This window comes from Nymphalis io, chromosome 1 (assembly GCF_905147045.1).
Source record: "Nymphalis io chromosome 1, ilAglIoxx1.1, whole genome shotgun sequence".
Classification (NCBI taxonomy): Eukaryota; Metazoa; Arthropoda; class Insecta; order Lepidoptera; family Nymphalidae; genus Nymphalis; species Nymphalis io.
In genome coordinates, this window is record NC_065888.1 from 14,760,046 (window position 1) to 14,783,898 (window position 23,853).

Genomic DNA, 23,853 nt, shown 5'->3' on the forward strand with positions numbered 1-23,853 from the left:
TTTAAGATATACGTGTTCTATAAACTGCCTTAAGTCAACTATCGGTTTTACACTACATCGCTTTAATTTTTATTATGTTGTTGGATGAAAGAAATGGTGACGATGATGTCCTAACATATTTCGATTCTTGGTGGGGATTGTCCAACTTTATAGGGGATATTATATTGCACAATCGTATACATGTACTCTTATACCTATTCCGTTAGTCTCATAGTCCTATGGGACATTATGCGAAAAGAACAATTCTTTATTTAAATTTCCCAGAATTTGGTTGCAAATCTGCTTCTGCTGCTACAAGCTAACTATATAACTATACTAACGTGGTTGTTAACGGAGTAAACGATCACAATAAATAGATAAAAACTATTTCAAAATAAATCACATAATTTTCTCCAATATCAATATTGTAAATTGTCTAAACTGCTTACCGAAATGATAATTTAATAGCAGAAACAAAACAAATTATTGATCAGAAAATCCTCTTTCAAGTTATCATAATCGGATTATATTTGAATGAAAATGAAATGCGTTTACGCAAAATTCAAATTATTTCAAACTTCGTTTGTAAAAGACTATTTATTTCGTCATTTACAGATCATGTTATATTTTTATAACCATAATTTTTAATCGAGTAATAAAATATACATAGCAACCATAGTGACGAGATGGCCTAGTGGTTAGAACGCGTGAATCTTAACCGATGATCGTGGGTTCAAATCCGGGCAAGCACCACTGAATTTTCATGTGCTTAATTTGTGTTTATAATTCATCTCGTGCTTGACGGTGAAGGAAAACATCGTGAGGAAACCTGCATGTGTCTGATTTCATTGAAATTCTCCCACATGTGTATTCTACCAACCTGCATTGGAGCAGCGTGGTGGAATAAGCTCCAAACCTTCTCCTCAAAAGGGAGAGGAGGCCTTAGCCCAGCAGTGGGACATTAAGAGGCTGTATATTGAACCATAGTGATCTTGATGTAACCGATATTACGGTATTTTTTATAATGACTTTACACTTGACTTTACACTTTTAGTCCAGAGGGTGGATCTAACAGTTATCTGTCCGATAGCTGGTTGGAATCACTACGGGTACGCGACCCCGGACTGCTCTAGCTACTAATGTCACATTCCTGTATCTTCCGTGATCACAGTATCCTCACCCCTCTCCTTGATACGCTGTTTCCCAAAATTATCCCAGCGTCACGCCAAAGAAGAAGGAAAACTAATATTAAACCCGGAGCGGTGCCTCCGTTTAGGCGTAAGCCAGTCACCTGCGGCCAAACCAGCACCACACGTATTGACTCGTCATTCCTGCGGATCCTGCTGGGGAGGAGGAGAGGGTGGCATGGGTACTGGGCAAGCCCGTGTTGCCATAAAGTCGCCAGGCCCAGGCGTAGCAGCATCCACGGAGAGGACACTTCGCTCACCTGTCTTGCAGGTGGAAAACAACACGGAGAGTGGCAGTCACCGGTTATAAGTCAGCACGAATAGGCGTAAGTGCGGACTCCAGGGGCCACTCTTGACAGTAGGAGGATCCATCGTAGATCCATTGATCAGTTACCGCCTGCTTTAAGTCGGGCAGCCCCCGATCAATAAGGTACTGATCCGCCTCAGCGTTAACTTGTTCCGCCTGGGTGAACGGAACACAAGCCTTACAGCTAGACGTTGACGCTGTGACATTATCCACCTGCTCAAAGGAACATAAATCCCAAAACCCACACCAACGCTGCTTACATGCGCTTTGCGACATGGAATGTCCGAACGATGAGGACAGGCTTCCCGAACACCTACGGAAGCTCCGATTGCGCCCAAGAACTGCGCAAAACTTACAGTATCGACGTGGAGCTTACAAGGCTCAATATTGATATTGTAGCCTTACAAGAGACCAGAACTGAAGACGAAGGGTCTTTGCGTGAAGCTAACTACACTTTTTACTGGAAGGGCAAGAGTTCCTTGGAAACACGAGAGCATGGTGTAGGTTTCGCGGTTCGAAACCATCTCATCAACGCCATAGAAACACCTGTAGGCGTTTCCGAGCGAATTATGGTCTTGCGTCTAAACACAAAAAGCGGCTTTGTCACGCTGATTTCCGCTTACGCACCGACGCTTAGTTCAAAACCCGAGACCAAGGATCAATTCTACGGCCAGCTCGATGAGACAGTGCGCAGGGTAAATCCAACTGACAGACTGCATATTTTGGGTGACTTTAATGCCCGCGTCGGTCAGGGCACATCAGCCTGGCCTGAATGCCTCGGTGCACACGGCATAGGGAAGCTTAACGACAACGGACAACGACTGTTGGAGTTTTGCTCAAAGCACCAGCTGTGTGTTACCAACACCTTTTTTAAAGGCAAAATGATGCGGAAAGTCTCGTGGATGCACCCTCGATCTAAACACTGGCACCAATTAGACCTTGCTCTTACAAGAAGGAGGGATCTACGGGAAACGCTCCACACGCGGGCGTTTCACAGTGCCGATTGTGACACCGATCACAGCCTCGTTGCTACTAAAGTCCGACTTGTCCCTAGAAGAGTCCATTCTTCCAAGCCACCCGGTCGTAAAAAGATAAATCTTTTCAAGACTCGTGACATGGAAGTAGTGGAGTCATTTGGGGAACTCGTCCGCGAAGAAGTTGCAACTTGGGATAGTACGGCATCAGCGCGAGTCGAATGGGAAAAAGTCAAGTCTCTTCTCACTGACACTGCAGGCAAGATTTTTGGCTATCAAAAGGCAAAATCTTACGACTGGTTTCAAGAAAACGAGGAGCACTTACTTCCCTTGATTGACTCGAAACGCCAAGCCGCTTTAAATTTTCGCCTTAACCCTTGCGATGCGACGCGTAAAGATCTCACGAAGGCAAAAGCCTCACTCCAGCGTAGCACGCGCTTCTTTGTAAATGCGTATTGGACAGAGCTTTGCCAAAGCATCCAAGCGTGCGCAAACGCGGGGGATATTGGCGGGGTGTACGCGGGCATCAAAAGAGCTCTTGGACCTACTCCAAAAAAGACGGCACCTCTCAAGGAAACCGACGGTTCTGTTATAACAGACAGCACCCGTCAGATGGCAAGATGGGTAGAATACTACAAGGGGCTCTACTCGCGCCCAGTGGACATTCAGCCAGAAGCAATGGAGCTTGTCCCGAATCTGGCAACTTGGCACGAGCTAGACGTTGCACCCACAGTAGAGGAACTTTATCTGGCCGTCAAGAAGCTCAAATGCGGAAAGAGCCCCGGAAAAGACGACGTTGTCACCGAAGTCGTCAAGCTTGAGTGCCTCTTGCCCATCCTTCATAACCACCTGGCTAAGTGCTGGGAAGAAAACTACGTCCCTCAGGATATGCGAGATGCTAACATCGTCACTCTTTATAAAGGCAAAGGCGATCGTGGCGACTGCAACTGTTACCGCGGTATATCTCTTCTTAGCATCGTCGGTAAAGCCTTTGCCAGGGCCATTTTAGGCAAACTACAAAGGCTCGCCGACCGCGTATACCCTGAAGCACAATGTGGTTTTAGGTCCCAACGGTCAACTGTCGACATGATATTTTCACTCAGACAGCTACAAGAAAAGTGTAGGGAGCAACATACCCCCCTAGTCATTGCATTTGTAGACCTAAATAAGGCTTTTGACTCCGTGAGCAGAGAGGGGTTGTACTCGGTTCTTGTCAGAATTGGATGCCCCCCAAAACTCCTAAGGATAGTGCAATCGTTCCACGAAGGTATGGAAGTCACCGTCCTGCACAATGGCAACGCATCCACGCCATTCGACGTACGCCGTGGCGTTCGTCAAGGTTGTGCACTGGCCCCCACCTTGTTCGGAATATTCTTCTCGGTGCTTCTGAAGGTTGCTTTTGGAGATGAACAGCAAGGCGTCCACTTACACACGCGAACCGATGGTAGGCTGTACAACATCTCAATGCTCAAGTCCAAACGCTACAGGGAGGACCTATTTGTAGATAGTCTCCTCTTCGCTGACGACGCTGCCTTCGTTGCTCATGACCAAGCTCAACTCCAGAGTCTAATGGACAAATTTGCCAGAGCGTGCAACCTCTTCTCAATGTCCATAAACTGCAAGAAGACCGTTATTTTAGCGCAAGGATGTTTAGAGCAACCAGTCATCTTGCTTAACGGCGCACCTTTACAGGTGGTTAACAAATTTTGCTACCTTGGGTCGCATTTGTCAAGCAATCTCTCGCTTAATGCAGAGATCGACTTCCGCATCGGCAAAGCAGCCTCTATGTTCGGGAGGCTCTGTTCAAGGGCTTGGGATAACAGACACCTTACGGTAAAAACGAAAATGCTTGTTTACCAATCATGTGTCCTAAGCACACTCTTGTATGGAGCAGAAACGTGGACAACGTACGCAAAACAAGAACGCCGACTAAACACATTTCACTTGCGCTGTCTTCGGAACATTCTGGGCATCACATGGCAGGATCGCGTGACAAACGAGTCTGTTCTAGGCAAGGCACAGCTGCCTAGCATCATGGCCATTCTAAAAAAAAAACGGTTACGGTGGCTGGGACACGTGCATCGAATGGAGCAGACCCGTCTTCCAAGGCAAATACTACTGGGAGAGGTTGTGGATGCAAAGAGGTCTGTTGGGCGGCCTATGCTCCGTTACAAAGATTGCGCTAAGCGTGATATGGTTGCGTTTAACATCCCTAGCAATCGATGGGAGGAACTGGCAGAGGACCGTGCCAAGTGGCGACGCCTTATTCACGAAGGTCAATCAAAGCATGACAATGACTGGTTTAAACTACTAAAAGAAAAACGCACTAGGCGTTATGAGCGGGCTTCAAACCCCCGCCCATCTGGGGGCGCATACACTTGTCGGAAGTGCGGCCGGAGGATCCTCTCTCGCATTGGTCTTTTCAGTCATGAACGCAAGTGCCTTCGCGATGCCGCTTAAATCATCTGTCAAAGATACAGAGGCCTATATATATTACACTTGACATTTTAACGGAACCTTCATTAATTATCGTCACTTTTTTTAACGCTGGATAAAAGCATTACGCGTTTTTCCTCGCCGGAGTCTAAGGCGCTGACTATGCCCCGAACATCAGAATACCCACTAAAAAACCAGTGGCACTCTTTCCGTCTTAACGAGGAATGCCACGGGATCGCTTACGCTTGCTACCGTGACGCTCTGACGTCATTTATCTTCACTGAGTCAGCTCCACAGCATACGCGGTTAGAAAAGTTAGACAACTATCTCACATGAATACAATTAGTAGTAAATTTAAGATTTTTCGTAGTGTTATGTCTTACGACATATTATTGTTGGGTAACTTTGCAAATATTGAAACAGTTTGTAAAAAATTTCGAAATCTCGATAAAGTGAATAAATATATAGAATATATGAAATAAATCTTGTTGTGTCCTTAGTCATATATATTTCATACGTCAGCGTGGTACAGAATTTTTTTCTTTGAAAATCATAAAGGAAATATTTTCAAAACATTTTCATTGATTGGTTCAGTTTTGTTATATATTTTCTGACTTTACACCTATCTGTTACCTTCCACATATGTATATTCTACATAATTCGCCAATCAAAATTATATTTAATTTCACAAACACGCATTATTCGGTATTTATATCCAAGGACGCTTATAATAATAAAATATAAAGTTCAATTGAACATCTGTTATAGAATCATCATTATAATCGAGATGTATAAGAAAAAATATTTGTTCTTATTTTATTACTAGATAAATACATTAGATATGTATTTGATATCTTTTAATATGAAAGTGAGAGTTTCTGTATATATATATATATATATACAAAACAAACAAAAGAAACGATCTCGATTGCTCTAAACTCCTCGCTGAAGAAGGCAATCGCAGGGACTTAAGCTCACACTACGTAAAAAAATACGTCAGAGTTTGGAACACCTAATCATGAGTGATCTCTTTGTGAATTATTGGCTTAAAAAATTAGATATTTTGTAGTGTATAATAATACAAAATGGTGTATAAAGTATGGTTCAAATATCTAGTTAAGCCATAACACCCAATGGATGTAAACTATATCAAGTAGATGCTTAAGAAAGTTTATTTGTTGAAATATTTTTTTACTGTAATGTATTTTAAATTACCTTAACGAATTCATGGAATTTTAATAATTACCACCATCGTAAACTTTAATTAAAAACTACCATTTCTCTGACACAACCCCCTTGAACAAAGAAACCTAATTAGCCATTCCGTTCAAACTTCAGGCATCTCTTAAATTTCTTAACAGGCTACAACTGCTTGAGGGGATGCGGACAAAAAACGACCTTGTGTTGACTTAATACGATAGAATTTCCTTTACAAGTCTCATTCCATTACCTGTAATGACGGTCATAAGAAGCAGCGATTGTTTTCGATCGCATCGGTCATGCGGGCGCTCGTATTTTTTACGATATCAAATAAAAAACGTAGCAAAAATGTCGCAAAAATCTATTCCGAAGCGTTCACCTGTCGCCTGGCGCCTGTAACGTGACGGGTGATTTACAGATGCAGTGTTTTTACAACCATTATTATTTTAATAGACTTTCTATGCTATTTTATGGTGTAATAAATGTGCCTGTTTGGGTGTGACGTCTCTGTTATAAGTTACGGGAACTTGCTTTTAATATTGTGTGCATGTTTATAAGAACTAAGGTGGAGGGGTGGATGGGCCGACTGATAGTAAGTGGACACCACCGCACATAAATATTGGCGCTGTAAGAAATACTGACCATTCTATCATATATCACATCAACCTTAGAAACGAAGATGTCCCTTGGTTCTGTAGTTACACTGGCTCAGTCACCTTCCTAACCGGAACACAACTACACCAAGTATAGCTGTTTGGCGGATGTGATGAGTGGGCGGTACTTAACCAGACGGGCTTGCATAAAGCCCAACCACCAGCTAGAATAACAATATAACAGTAAATACATTGTTTTTTTACGTGTTTATGATTGTATTTTGGTAACTTTTTTTTTCAAACTTTGATCGTTTATTTACTTAACTTTATTTTATTTTTTTATTTTATTAATCCTTTATTACACACACTTTACAAACATTTACTAACATATATTATGCAAAGGCGGCCTTATCACTTATAGTGATCTCTTCCAGGCAACCTCTGTAAAGAGAAATGTTAATGTGTTTTTTTAGCCAAGATCACTAATCGCGCATAGTGTGCGAACAACTTATACTTAAAATTTAAGGAGATTAATACAAATATGTAATATACCAACCTACATACATACATATACATTTTATATACTTTGTCTGCAATATATATTATATACTTTGTCTGCAATATCTGTCCCTTTCTGAATAAAGTTTTACGTTGGGCGGGGATCAGGAGGTACTTCTTTAAATTTGATTTAAAAAAAAGCTCATTAATCAAATTTATAGTATATCTATTGTAATAATAATAATAATTCTGTAATAATTAGAGATAATTGGTTTTATAATAAAAGTTATAGCTAGTGTCAAAAGAGTTTTATAGTTTTCATTCTTCGTCGTCTTGAATATTACCATGCTGTTATTCTTTGTGTTTGTGTATATTTTGTTTTTATAAGAGAAAACTAAATATTGTAACTAACAATTAACGTAAAATCTCTGAACAACACTAAACATTACTCTTGAAGCGAGTTAAATAAGTAAGTAGGTTCTAATGAAAATGTCAAAATTTCGCGGCTTACAACTTGTTAATTATTGTAGCCATTAAAAAAGTTGTTAATAACTTTTAACGAGAACGTCTCGGCTTTTTAAATTAAGGCAAATACTTGAGATGATTTGTAACTTATAATATTTCGCGTTAGCGTCTGTCTTGTTATTTTATTTTGTAACTGGCGACCCAATTATATTTCGCACAGACAATGTAGGCTTAAAATCGAGATATTATTTTCGAAATATAATTTAACTTGACACTCATCCTGACTTCGCACGTCTCAATATATATTTTTTTATAATTATGTATAGACAAAGAAATACAAGGTATACTTAAAAGAAGAGCTGGCATTTCCCAGTGGTTAGAACGCGAGACTTTTAAGAGTGATCGCGGCTTCGAAGTCAGTGTAGCAACACTGAATTAGCATGTACTTAATTAGTATTTATAATTAATCTTGGGTAAGTAAATAACAATTTTGACATTTTGACATGTTGTTTGTCATGTAATTGATATTTTGTAACGATGGTAAATATAGCAAAAGATGGTAGCCAGCGCTGGTATGTATAATACTTATTGGGAATAAAACGATAGCGTCCTGGATATTTCTTTGCAAGTATTAAACAAATATTGTTGGGCTGTTGGCGCAATTAGCAGTGAACCTGCCTTCCGCGTTTGGATTGCAGGTTCGATTTCCGCACTAAATCCGTGTGTATTACATATAAGTATGTATTACATATTCATACATTTATTTAAAATTAGTATATATGTATAACAGTTACCTACATAAACCAGGCATTAAGTTGCTTACCTTAGGAATAACCGATGTGTGTAATTAAAAAAAACAAATTTTGGCAAAAACACCATCTACTTACTTTCGGCGGTTCTTTTCAGGCCGGGGTTTTTTATTTTCCGACACTCCACTCCACACACACATTTTCCGACATGACGTAGTTTTTAAATTAACTATCAATAAGCAAGTAATGATTTTACGTTTTTTAAACTGATTTGAGTTTCAGTTTCACATTCTGTTTACATAACATGACCGCCTCGTTGGTCTAGTGGCTTGATGTAAGGTCGCAGACCCGGAGGTCCTGGGTTCAATTCCCAGGTTGGGCAACAAGTTATAGAGTAATTCTTAGTAGCAGCCCGGAGTCTGGAAGTTGGAAGTGTGTACACTCCCCTGCCTCGGAAAGCACGTAAAGCTGTTAGTCCTGCGCCTGAACTCTTTCCGGTCGTGCCGGATTGCCGTCTCATCGGATTATGAGAGTTAAGGAATAGAGAGTGCATCTGTGTTTGCGCACACACTTATGGTTCATCTCCCTTGAGATTGGCCGCCGTGGCCGAAATCGGTCTGGAGGACATTATTATTATTACATAACATAAATGTCATTTAGCTCACCAATACGATAGCTTGACTTAAACTGAATTACTTTAACTAAATGAATAGTTAAGCATTCCAAATCCTTTTATAGGATTATTCTAACTCATCATATTACTTATTCAATGACCGTTAAAAGGGTTTAAGCGATGCATGTTATCTAAGGTTATATATTAGTAATTTCTAATCTTTAATTTCTATGTCCGTTTTTAATATTTCGTTCAATTATTTAGATACCCCATATCTTAAGCTTTAGAAGAGGTTTGTGTTTTTTTTTCATGTCATATATGTTACAAGTATTATAAAGATCAATGTCCGTTTTAAAGGAATTACTAATATTCTTATTTACCCCTCCAATTAGACGTACAGCTTGTTTTAGGAGTGGGGACGATAATAGCCCAAGGAGGAATCGAATCTGCGACTTTTACATTGCTAGGCGGTCCGTAAACTATTGCGCTATTGACTCTTGTAAATATTGACTTTAATTGTGTAATAGAGATCGCACACATATATAAAGAGAAACGCTCCCGTATTGAAGCGCACTTGTTAAGATCACGGAGGACACTATTTAAAAAAATAACAGCCTGTTAATGTCCCACTGCTGGGCCAAGGCCTCTTCTTTTTAAAGATAAATTTTGTAGCTACTTCCACCCAGTGGGGATATAAATATATGATAGAGTGTGTATCACCTTATGTGTGTGTGTGTGTGTTTTATTATGCATATACATAATTTGCTTAGCGAAATTCTCCATATGTGCATCTAATCTGTTTTATCGATCGTATCGCCATCTGTAACGTCACGAAGACTCATTTTACTATATTAAAAACGCCCTAAAAGTAATTATAAAGAGTAGCTATGTTATGTGAACTATATCGAAACCATTTCGTTATATTGACATTAGAGAGTCCCAACGTCAAGGTCGTTCCTAACTTAAAACCATCTTCGATATTAATAAGTAAAAAATTTAATCTTTCATCTAAAAAGACAAATTCAAAATTATGTCCTCAATTTTGGAGTGATTAATATACACTTTTATTAAATTCCCGAGAGAGAAGCTTTGACAGCATATACATTACTCGACCCGAAGACCGCGAGAGTCGTTACGATAGAACAGTTTACATGTTGCTACATTTATTTTTATTCGACTTCCGTCTATCCAATATACGTTTGACGGGCCGGTTGGCGTGGTTGGTAGATACTTGCCTTTCACTCCGAAGGTTGTGGGTTCGATTTCCACCCAGGAAAGACATTTGTGTGCATGAACATGTCTGTTTGTCCTGAGTCTGGATGTAATTATCTATATAAGTATGTATTTACAAAAGAAAAGTAGTATATGTACTATATCAGTTGTCTGATGCCCATAGTACAAGCTCTGCTTAGTTTGGGATCAGATGGTCGTGTGTGAATAATGTCCCAGGATATTATTATAAATAATGATTATCATGTCAAGGAGAAGTCTAATTTCGAATCCTGGGCTAAGTCAAAAAGAGAGATTTTGTTTTTCAGTAAAAAGAGTCATTGGGTTTCCCAGTAATAGCCAGGAGTTATGTAGTTTGGGGTGTTACAATTGGGTGCCTCGAAAAGCATGAATATACCTACACTCTTCAGTCGTTTCAGATCACCATCCCAACGTTTATGAATGTATGTGAACAGAGAATGCACCATTAATTGTGCACTCACTTATTTACTGTAATATCTCATCAGTAAACAGCTATTCTCTATCGACAATGGCTTCCCTGACCGAATGCGATCACAGTTTACATAAAGTGAAATGCAAGAAGCGATATATCTCACGACAACTTTAAACTAACTTGAAATTACAATCTTATCGCAGCCGATGAAAACGATTCATGAAAAGTTCTAGCCATTGAATTTTTGACAGCAAAGCTATCAGCTCCAGTGGCGCAATCGGTCAGCGCACGGTACTTATAGCGCAGTACGTGTGAGACATGCCGGGGTTGTGAGTTCGAGCCTCACCTGGAGCAATATTTTTATAACTTTTCTTATCATATTTAACATTTAACTGGCCCATTGCTTAGCTTATATAGCTTAAGGATTCTATAGTCCAGGGTTCAAGCTGCGGTTAAGAGTGATTAAATAGCCACCGTGATACACTGGTTTACTGGAGGTAGAGCTTTGTGAAAGCTCGTCTGGGTAGGTACCACCCACTCATCAGATATTCTACCGCAAAAGAGCAGTACTTGGTATTGTTGTGTTCCGGTCTGAAGGGTGAGTGAGCCAGTGTAATTACAGGCACAAGAGACATAACATCTTAGTTCCTAAGGTTGGTAAAGCATTGGTGATGTAAGCGATGGTTAATTTAATGTCTATGGGCATTGGTTACCACTTACCATTAGATGGCCCATATGCTCGTCCGTCTTCCTATTCTATAAAAAAAATTCCTGTACCTCGGAAAGAACGTGAAGCTGTTGATTTCACCTGATCTTTTATGGTTATATCGAATTGCCTTTCAATCTCACTTATATAGGTAAGACAGTACACCGGTGTTTTTTTGTGAGTGAGTGCTCAGAAGCTACTGTAACATGTAAAAATGATTTCCAAATGATAGACAAAAACATCCATATTCACTATTTCGAAGGAAGGCAGCAAACCAAGTTTAAACTAATTAAAACTGGATAAAACTAGTTCAGATCCATCATCGAAATCACTGACCTTTAAGGTTAGCCTTTAATTTAGAACATTCAGCTTACAACTTTGTAATTTAAATAGTAAATTTAATCCAACAAAATTTTACCATTTTAAAACAATTTATGTTGTTGTAAAATTTAATTGTAAAGTTGTTGTAAAATTTACTTAGTATATAGTATATATAACGAGTTGGAAATTAAAAAGTTTCTATATAAGTTACTTTCGATGTGAGTCACGCTATTGCCCTAATGATAAATCAATACAGCTTTCCAATTATAATGAAATATTTCTCTTTATACTTAATTTTATATTACTTTACGTTTTAAAAGCATCGTGCCACGATCACAAAGCGAGGGTATTTATGTATGAAAGTTTCACGATAAATCCTGGAAGTTATATTGTAACGAAATCGTATCGTACCCTGTAAATATATTTTCCAGGGGTTTAGTAAATATATCGCGTCAGCATTGTAGGTAATCTTTTATTGTCCACCTGAGAAGCTCAGATAGAGGATACACGTTAAACTGCCTTTGTTATCGGTATATTTTATAGCGTTTTCTCAACGGCTCAATGTCAGCATCTACTATATTAATACCAGCTATACATCAAAGACTATTGTCCGAGGCTTGAGGTACTTGTAGAGCAGCTTGTAATACTTGAAATGCATGTCGCATACAGGTTTGAATACACAATCAATACAAGCCACGTCAGCCACGATAAGACGTATTCATTGATTGATAGTGATTGTAATGCTAACAAGATTCTTTTTATAATATTGTAGCCCTTGAAATCTGTAAGTTCCGAATTGAATGTATATGAGGCCGATATTATAAATATGAAAATGTTTTTAGTAGTAATTTTTTTTCTAACAGTATAATAAGTCTGTTTTAGGGCTTTGTGCAGACCTTCCTGTGTGGGTTCCACAAACTTATCATCTCCTATCGTTTCGAATTGTCAACCTATATATTTATGAGAGTATAACAACAGAAAATATGTGTTCGTGACTGTGTTTGTGCACACACTGGCGAAAAAAACATCGTCAGCGCAGATGGTTAGGCTAGGTTTTGGGATGGGCAGTAATTATGTCCGTAAGTAAATTACAAGAATATTTATTTGCAGCTCATGGCGTAAATTTCAAGACACAAATATTTGAAAACGTAACGTAACTTTGTTTCGTATTGAAACATAATTTCACAATAATTTTACCTAGAAGACAATGCCTCGCTTCTTGATCTTCAACTCCATCTAATGCACACGTTCAAAGGGTTTTTTACATACCCAGATGTATTAAGTAAGTATTTATATATTATGTTTATGGGATTATATAAATGTATTACTCAGAAAACTCGTTAACCTTTCTTTTAATTTTCACGGAAAAAGCGAGTTTTAAATATAAGAGCAGGTTTTTGTAGAAGATAATAAAAACAAATTGAAATAGCCTTCAACGTATTCTAACAAGGTTAATGCTAATTATGCATACAGAGGAATGCAAGGCGAGGCTTAGCTGGATCTATTTATACTAATTAATCCGTAAGCCAAACCACCTGAGTCTGCTGTTTACATAATTTCAGTCCGGCCATGACTATTTACATCAATAAATACAAATGGTTTTTATTATATACAATTAAACCTTGTATAAGCCATTTTCTATTCAAGATAACAAAAACAACTTAACAACTTGGAGTTGTTATCTTCAATTAATTTGAAGGCCGAATTTTAGTGCAATTATTTGATATGATTCGATATTTCATGTAAATAGAAAGGAAAATAGAGGTTTGACCAAAATGAGAAAAAGAGAGAGTACTTTCGTTTAATTTCTCTTATGTGTTCGTGTCTGCTTTGTAGAACTAAAACCCACTTAGGACTTACTTTTGTGTCTGTACTTTTTCACAGCGTATTTTCCGCATTTAATCCACGAAAGTACTTGAAATATTGTACTCATATGGAGTTCGTTATCTTATCACATATGTATGTAAGTTTTGAAGGTTGATTTTAAGCCAAGCCAAGATTTACACATATTGCTATTATTACTTATATTTTTAAGGAGTTTAATAATATACATTTATTATCATTTCATTAATAATAATGTAAACCCTTACTATAAATTACTTAGATTAATTTTGTTAGTATAAATAATAATTAAATAACAACTGCCATCGTAAATATCAAGTCTAATATCAAATTATATCAATTAGAGGATCTACAAAGCATTCGTTTTAATTTAAAGAAACAAAATAACTTTTATCGAATTATAAGTTCTCAATTTAATCTCGTTTAAGGCGTGCTTAAGCCCACCGCCCTACCGCCTGTAGCGAGGGCTGAAGTTCCCGCGGTATAGTCTGTTATACTTAAGTGTAGTCTGGACCCGTCGGTATTACTAAAACTTTAATTATATCTCTGTAAAGCCGCGCGTCAGGTGTACGAAGCCCTCTTGTAAAAGTAATGTTATTTTTTTATTAGCGATATTCAGTTCCTTTAATGTAACAGTAAAACTAAATAAAAGCGCGCTGTTATCTTTAAATTAAAATATTATAATTTCAGTGTTGTATGTTTCTTTGTGTAAATCCGGAAAAAGATTACAATTTTCTATCATAATATTATTACCTATAATTATTAAAAATAACAACAGTTAGGACATTACAATTAAAAATACTAAAAAGTTCTTAGTATATAAAAAAATAGCCCAAATATTGGTGGAGTCGCTTTTGTTTAGTATGTTAGTTTGCGTAAATTTCATGTTCGAAACCGTCCGCCAACAAGGTGAGGCGAACAAAGAAATGATTACGGGAGATGTTAATTTTCGATCTCGTAAAAATGTGCTGAGTTGTGAGTTGAGGATTAATTATGTTTTGCGACCGAACGATAAACACTTTCCGAAAACCCTCCTAACAGACTCCCTTCTCAAATTTTTAACGAGCATTTGGGTTATTTTTGTTTAATATCATAATATTTTTTTAACTTTAAAATTAACAAATATTAATTCAATGAAATTTTATTTCATATATAATTTCACGAAATTAAAATAAGAAGTAATTATTTTTTTCTATTCCATTTTGTTTTCTTTAAATTGACGTTTAGGCGAGTTGGGGTAACTTATATAGTCGAGATGGCATAGTGGTTAGAACGCGTGAATCTTAACCGATGATCGTGGGTTCAAGCCCGCGCAAGCACCACAGAATTTCCATGTGCTTAATTAGTGAATATAATTCATCTCGTGCTTGACGGTGAAGGAAAACATTGTGAGGAAACCGTGTCTAATTTCACTGAAATTCTGCTACATGTGTATTCTACCAACCCGCATTGGAGCAGCGTGGTGGAATAAGCTTCAAACCTTCTCTTCAAAAGGGAGAGGATGCCTTAGCCCACCAGTGAGACATTAACAGGCTGTTACTGTTTACTGTATTATAGTGAATAAAAAAATAGTCATTGCTGCTTGGCAGTAGAATAATAGTTTTGGAATGATTGTTAAGAGAAGCTTGCACGAAGTCCTACCACTAATAAATTTCTATTTCTGTTTACCAGTTAGTTTACCACAATTCATGAACGGCATAGCTCGGACTTTCTAAGACTTATTACAGTCTACTGTATTTACTACCAATTAAAATGTTTAAATATTTTATTGTAACTATACATATCATATAACAATAATAATGTATAACTTTGTCTGACCCCGTAAAATTGGAATCTTACTCCAGAGTGCGGCAAACGTCGTACAATCGGTGCTGGAAGGAAGCGGATAGTAGGCGGTGTGGAGGCTTCTCCTGGTGACTGGCCCTTCTTGGCTGCGATTCTAGGAGGCCCTGAGGAGGTGTTCTATTGCGCTGGAGTTCTTGTAGCTGATCAGTGGGTACTGACTGCATCGCATTGTGTTGGAAAGTAAGTGTATTTTGCATCAAACGAAATTTATTGGCCAGATCATAATAATGTAATTATCGTGTAGACATAACATAAAACTAGTTTTTAATCTTACCAATTACGAAAGATTAAAAAATAAATGAAACATTTTAAAGTTGAAGTTGGATAATATATTTCCTAATTTAGCAAACCCAGGCCTCAAGATACAATACAGGCCTAATGTATAGATACAAGACCAACGAGGCAAGTAGGCTGTGTACTACGACTATCACTATTATATTTTTTTTTCCTTAATCCTTAACAAAATATATAGTATTACTATTTCCTAAATTAACTTTATTCTCTTACCAGTCATTCAGATGTGAACGGCTGGACCATCCAATTAGGTATCACTCGAAGACGATCTCACGCGTACTACGGACAGAAGGTGAAGGTACGCCGAGTGGTACCACATCCTCTCTACAATGTGGGCGTCGCGCATGACAATGACATCGCATTATTCCAGGTATTTTTAATGTAATCAATAACATTTCGATCTTTCACGTAAAAATTACTTTCGAATTAATCCGCTGTATGTCATACTTTGTCTCGGTGATAAACGCATAACGAAATACTGTCACCAAAAGCACATACACATAAAACAAGAAGTGACCATTACGTACCATATTAGTTTTACTCATGTGACATCAACCAATATTGAAATCAAAATGTATTGATAAAGATACTAGAAGGTGAAATATAAATTACTTTTAAAAATTGGGAACGTGTTCAATTCAATGTAATGGACTAAGAATGATAAAACTAAGTATTGCATAGCGGGTAAATAGTTAAAACGCGGTTTCTTTCATTTTGTCGTCATATTTGAGTCAAATCAGAAGACATTGCGATACAATGCAACCTCGCTAACACGCTCGTCGCCAGCTGGCGGTGCGCGTGCGCTACCACGAGCACCTGTCCCCCGTGTGCCTGCCGCCCGCGCAGCGCGCGCTCGCGCCCGGCACGCTGTGCACCGTCATCGGCTGGGGGAAGCGGGACGACAAGGACAGTGCGTACTTCTTTACCTAAATGACATTTTTTCTGCTACATATGTAATATATTATTACAAGTGATGCCCCAACATTCAATGATAGCTTTACCAGTAAACAGATATTCTAGATAATCGAGACAATTAATGATAATGAAAATATTATGTTGCTATGGCTTTATAATTATTATTGTAATATTTGGTAATAATTATTCATATATGAAAACGTTCGCCTATTACGGATAATTGAGTTTCATTTCGTATTTAGTGTCAGAATACGAACCGGCGGTGAACGAGGTCGAGGTGCCTGTGCTGAACCGCGACCTCTGCAACCAGTGGCTCGAGCATCGCGACCTCAACGTCACCGAGGGTATGATCTGCGCGGGTTACCCGGAAGGCGGCAAAGATGCCTGTCAGGTGAGCGGTTAGAAGTTGAATAGAGTTAATTACAATAGAATTTCATAGGGTACTGTGTTGATAGATGTTTTAAGTAATAAGTGAGTGATGACTCTTTATTCCTTATCGCTAAGTAAGAGAAAAGAGAGTGCATCAGACTTGATGAAAAAGCAGTGCGACAGAGTGGTTTGACGTGGGATCAATATTTTATGCGCTTTTCGAGGCATGCAATTGTAACTTATAAATTCTAAATCTTGTACTGAGATTTTATTGAGAAAAAACTTTTATTGGCCTGACCTGGAACTCGAACGTAGGTTATTACTGCACCTAATAGTCAGTCAATCATGTTTCAAAGCTTATTTCATAGTTGCTTGAAATCATAATAATTTGAACGGTTAATTATATATTAAATATAAATATACCAACTGAATGAACATTTAGACCATGAAATATTCGTTGAGTTTACTGTATTAATGGTGAGGTATATTTGTAGGTATATTTGTCTAGAACTGTATTAATATTACATTAAATGTAGTTCACGTGAAAGTCTGTTTGGGACCTGGCCTTACATCTAACCACTAGACAAACGAGGCTAAATATTTTTTCAAATATAACTGTTACGAATAATTCCTGAGATTAGTTCGTTCAAACACTCTCCGGTTTATCAATCTGACCACGATAGTATTGGTATAGTCCGATATATATTATTACGGACTCATTCAACAAACTATAGCGCTCTATAAATGGTTTCTTGTACAAATAGGAAAGAAAAATTACTGTTTTCAAGATGAAATATTTGCTGAGATAGTTCTTGTATTGAGCCAAACGGAACTGAAGTTAATAGTATGGTTTTAATACAGCCTGCTATTATGTTTGTTTTCAATGCATCGGTTGCTTCTGTTCCATATTTGTATTTCTTAGGTTTCATTTCATATCCGGACGAATAATAACTTAAAGAAATATCGTCTGGAGATGTTCTTTCTTTGCTTAATTGTGGCATTTATTAAAAATATCTGTCGGCTGGGATATTTTAAAATTAATTTTTAAGAATTCAAAACACCGGACAAACCCTTTAATGGAGATTGTGGTTTTAAATCCGGGCAATCGTGTTGGGTGGTGACGGGGATTATGCAATATATAGTATAGGTATGTGCACCTACCGTCCCACCCTGGATCATCATGTCTACATGAAGAGCTTGGCTCAGCAGTGGTACTGAGTGAATGGCCTGTTACTAATTGGATTACAATATGTATTAATTAATATTACCTCGGTTATATTTCGTTAGCTATCACTGCAAGGATACCATCGATAGGACTTGTATATTACTCATTATAAGAGCATTATGAAGTTTTAAATTTCCTGGAAAACGTCTGTATAAACCTTTAAAGCTCGAACACTTACGTCGTTCGACGCTACTACTTCAAGATCTTACTCTCCATCCCACTTAAAGGATTTATACTCGAAAAACTTCTATCAAATGGATAGGTCGAGCAGGGGTATGAAATCGAACGTAACCGTTACAGGGCGACTCGGGCGGGCCGCTGCTGTGCAAGGACCCCGACGACACGTCGCGCTGGTACGTGGGCGGCATCGTGTCGTGGGGCATCAAGTGCGCGCACCCGCGCCTGCCCGGCGTGTACGCGTACGTGCCGCGCTACGTGCCGTGGATCGCGCGACAGATACGACTCTACGACGACATCGCGCGCTCCGACGACGACTGAGACGCCGCCCTTGACGTAACCGAGCCTCTAACGGTGGCTTCCTATTCGTTCCATTTTTAAATTTGGAACTATTTTTTGGAATCATGAATCAATTTTAGAATTATTATTTTTTTCGTTAATGGTTCACAGATTCGCAACTCTCAATATTTTATTGGATTTCGTTTTTATTAATGAAAGAAAAAAAGTTTATAGATTTCAATATTTAATATCGTTAAATATGTCAATTATCGCTTAGAGAGAGCGGTTACGTCTCTATCGGTGGAGATGGTATTTGGAGTTGTGTTCACTGATTGTGGACGATGAAGTTACTATTTTAACGACAATAAAAATATATATTTGACAATAAAATATATTGACAATAAATTATATTGTAGCGTATTCTACTGACGATTGAAATTCTAATTACTTATATGTATATATTGATACCTAAAATAGAATGGCTAAATATTTTTACATATCGCTCGTGTGTTGCGTGAGGTAAATTATTTGATGCTGTGATAATACGGAACTCTATAATATATAATGAAATCGATATAAATTATACCAGTGATGTCGCCAAGTTCAACTTTTTATATAACTTTGGACGTATTTCACGAACTCTCTCGATACTTTTTCTCGGGATGTTTAGCGTCAGTGTGCTGTTTATTATGATAATATATATAACTAAAGGCTTATGATTATCGAGTAGGGTCACTAAGCTTTAGCGTTTTCAGAATTTTTATATGACGCGATTAATTTTCGATTTATTATAGTTTCTATATAGTATATTTGTTTGATGTTTGGTGTTGTAGTTTTAGAGAGAAGTGCTTTTATAGATTATATTATGTACGTATTCATTTGATCTTAACGTGTGACAATAATGTCTTTGCTGTGTGTTATCTTAAATAGACTTAGAACCTTATACAATATATAAATTAACTGTCAGCGAGGTGTGACGTTAAATATTATAGGACAATAGTACTTCTTAATAACAAATAAATAGACTCGAGACTATATAGAGCTGGTCACCGAGAATGACTCTTTTGATATCATTTTATATAAATGTATAAAGTCGATGTGTGAATTCCTTTATTATTAATGAAAATTTTAACGTTAACGTGACAATAACACATTCACTGTGGATATTAGTAACATAGCTTTAATAGCGTGTAAGATTAAGTAGCTACAGAAATGTAACTTAGGCTTAGACCGTTTAAACTTAGGTAATACTTGGTTTTAATACCGGATTTCTTTTTCACTTACCATTAATTTATGTAATTCGATTATTTAATCTTCAAATTAATTGAATTTTGTTTTATAAATATTTGACAATATTTAATTTTCCAATGTTTTCCGTATGTGAGTTTAGGTATTTTAAGTGATTAAATATTTTTTATATACATATGTATGTATGTAACTTAAAACTATATAACTTTAGATTAATAGCGTTGAGTATGCTCAAAGTTGCTGTTTTAGATATTATATAACATAATAGATATATACATTTATATACGAGCGACAACATAGATTTCTTTGGAAAAATTAACAAATTTATATGTCTGTGAAACTGAAAAAATAGTAAGGCAATAAATTATTCAATACCGTAGGTTTTTTGAAAAGTTTCGTATTTTATTTTAATCGAAATTTTAATCAAGTTTGTTCAAAAACGAATTTCGATTATGAGTATAAATTGATGTTCCATATATTTGTTTATAATCATATCCGGGGAGACATAACAGTTGCCCCAATCGTCTTCCCAGCGTGTAGAAATAAAATTCAAATAATTATTATGGATATGTTCATGTAAGTAAATGGTTTTACAAATCTATCCACGTGACACCAAACAAATGGACATAAATATAAATGACTGATAGTTTTTTTTCGATTATTAATTGCAAAATAAGCGAAATGTAACTTAAACTCAAACGGACTGTACCATAGATATTTGTCAAGATATTGCCATTTTGTCAAATAATTAACTGTAAACGGGCTATTATAACGGGTATATATAACGGGCTATTATAACTTAAACAAAATGTACTCCATTTTTAAAAAGCAATTAGGTAGCGAATACACATTACAACTGTCTATTTTAGAATGAAAAAAAACAGTGTTACAAAATATAGGAAATTACAGATTTAAAAGAAAATATGAGCCATGTTGTCGTTCGTATCACTAAGGTTGTTGACTTATTATGAGTCCTCTTCTTTCCACGAGCTTTCTATTAGAATAAAGAAAAAAAAAAAGATTTACATCACGTAATATAAATTGAAATATCCCTTTATACGAAATGTGAATTTGTTAAAAAAAAAAAACATTATAATAAATTAAAAACGTCTTAAATGTGTTGTGTATATAATATTTTATTTAAATTTATAAATGTACTTCGGTTGTTTCCAATAAATAAAGTAGTGACTGAATAAAAATCTATAAACGAAAACCGTGTCAATTGTCCGGCAATTGACAATAATAAATTAATGTAAACCATTATAAAAATAAGATTATATAAATGTCCCAGGATATTATTATTATTATATATTAAGAAACTGTTGACTATTAAAAAAAATGTCTATTGCCATTTCGATTGACTTTTTCAGAATAGACTTAGGTTGCTTAGGTATAGTTAGAAGTATATAATAATTATAGATTCGCTTTAGCGTTTTTCCAAGTATTCATTTTGATATTTTCTAACATTTTTTTTATTTATAAAAAAATATTTCCTTTTCACTTCTTTATTGTATGCATATATAAAATTATTTTTCCAAAAACCCTCCTCAGTTTTATCTTCTTATTGTAACATCTATCGATTATTTTATAACTTGTTTATAAAAAACGCGAGTGTCCTTGTAATTTTAGATCTACGCCTTTAGGTCGGAATCGTTAGCATTGCTTTTATTTATATTAGATACAGTTAAGTGGTAACACATACATAAAGTTTATATATAACACGAGATGCATTGGTATTTGGCTTTATACGGAACATTCGAAATGTTCAGCTGTAAACGTTTATAAAGTAGACGTAATTTAAGATTATATATCGTATACAATCAATGTATGTAGATTAAACGCTGTTGATCTCATTAGGTAATGTTACGTGTTCACCTTCCGAGTCGGTATCGACTCGTAAATTAAGTATAGACTATATACATATAGAGCCGTATCGTATTTAGTGACAGTAAATGTTTTGTATACCTTGTCGAGTCGGGGCGACGTGAGCGTTGAAGATATTTAAGATATTTATTTCGTTAGTGTATTGTATAAAAGTATTTATATACACGTGGATCGGTGGAGACTTACGAAATTATATGATGTTCAATTTTTTAATCGCTTACAAAGTATTTTTCATGATTTTTAAAGTGTTATCAAACATTTCAATGTATAAGTTCTCGGATACAATAGAGTTTTATGTTGAAAAATGACATAACAACCTCATATTTGACAATATTTAATGTAATGTATTGTATTTTAACTAGAATCGAAAGTGTGTGCAAAATTTCAACACAATCTGTTGCTTTTAACTAGTTTATAATTCAGTTACAAATTAACACAAATGAAGTATAATAAAAGCTCCTATAAAAACCTACGCTAAGCTACGGCGTAGCTCCGTCTACGATTGTATAAAATATATTTTTTGATACATTTTCTTTGTGATTTTTTTTTTTAAATGAATAAACATTTAAAAGAATATATACAAAACGTCTCCATCGATTCACATCCTAATCGAAGTCACGTGGTCGACAATATTAATAAAGGTTGTGTTGTAGTTTAGAATTAAAGTACTCGTAGGTAGCTTGACGTTATTGTCGTCTAGAGTATCGTGGTGTTCTCCAGCCCTCTCAGTGTTGATCGTTGTAGTGGCTTAGCCCTCCATCTTATACGTCGCTCTTTTATTAATATATATATTACAGAGATGGGATACTGGCAACATTTTTTTAATAATTTACTAAAAATTACATATATACCGATTGACTGATTCATTAGACTTTATTAGTGACAATACTATTAATTAAAATATATATACTTATTTTTATGTTTTTATCCTAAATGCCAGTACCAAAAACGTTTCTATCTAACGTGCCAGAACAATAATTGGACAACTATAGGACAATAATTTTATATAAAATAAATTATATTATTTGTACATCATATAGATATATATATATAAATGTTTGTATTTTTCCATCGTCTAAGGCTTGAGAGCAAACTCCGTAACTTAGAATATTATTTCATTATTATAAATATTGCATCGAGTAGTAAAAATGGAAACATTAGTTATCGTTATCGAATAATCGTCAGACAATAATATTTCAATTCAATACGATATCTTTCATTTATCCAGAAAACGTAATACCTCTTGATATAAATTTACTAGGTTAAGTTACGAAATAAATTTTAAAATTTTAAATTATTACTAAAATATACTTATAGTTTATCCATTTTTACTACTACGACGTAAATAATAAATATATTACAATAGTAGTCAAGTTATAGACACGCACAAATGATTCTGTACAAAGCTCTGGTAAACAATATCTTCCAATGAATAAATACAATTTATGTATCGATGTTAAATGTTGTAGCTGCGGCTGTTGCTTTTGTAATCACAAACGTAATGTGTTTAGTTGGGTAATAATCTTTTAACCCTAATTATTAAACTTACCTCGACTTTGCTTTTGGTAAAGTTTCTAATTAAAATTTAATATAATAATGAACTTAAAAATTTCCTTTTCAAGTTAAAGTATACATAATACTTGTTGTATAATACTGTCTATTAATATGTATAACTACGTAACATATCACTCAATATCCAATTAAAATCTTTTTGTATGTAGTTTGTTACATTTCATATAAATATATTTACAATTCGTTTAGAATCTCACAATTATTCTTATACCTTGTCACGCGTAATTACCTTAATTACTTTAATCTTATTATGAGAATTATAATTAGCTAAGAAAAAAATTACAATGTATCTAAAGTTCTTTCTAAAACAAACCAGATTTACCTGATTATAGTGACAGCAAATTATTCTGTAACTTACCAATTTGGCAAGTTATACTCGTAGCAAAATTGTATTAACGCGTGGCATAATGTAAGAATGATATACAGTTTAAATACATTAAGATATATTTTTCTACTATTAGCGTTCTTTTAAGGATTTAGATGTATTCCTCGCTATTGTGTTAGTTGATTTC

At 35.9% G+C, this 23,853-nt stretch overlaps 1 protein-coding gene and 1 non-coding gene across 2 annotated transcripts in view; both read left to right on the forward strand.

The window, feature by feature from the left end:
* The window catches only part of LOC126770699 (atrial natriuretic peptide-converting enzyme), a 111,063-nt gene extending 92,350 nt beyond the window's left edge, over positions 1 to 18,713 (forward strand). Inside the window, exons 12-16 of the mRNA XM_050490208.1 lie at positions 15,378 to 15,558; positions 15,889 to 16,042; positions 16,459 to 16,582; positions 16,830 to 16,978; positions 18,482 to 18,713. Of these exons, the coding sequence (XP_050346165.1) occupies positions 15,378 to 15,558; positions 15,889 to 16,042; positions 16,459 to 16,582; positions 16,830 to 16,978; positions 18,482 to 18,679 (806 nt within the window). The 3' untranslated portion in view covers positions 18,680 to 18,713. The remainder of the gene's footprint in view (positions 1 to 15,377; positions 15,559 to 15,888; positions 16,043 to 16,458; positions 16,583 to 16,829; positions 16,979 to 18,481) is intronic.
* Positions 10,927 to 11,018, forward strand: Trnai-uau (transfer RNA isoleucine (anticodon UAU)). Its single transcript is given in 2 exon segments — positions 10,927 to 10,964; positions 10,983 to 11,018. It is a non-coding gene; the product is annotated as a tRNA-Ile (tRNA).
* Positions 18,714 to 23,853: the final 5,140 nt, after the last annotated feature.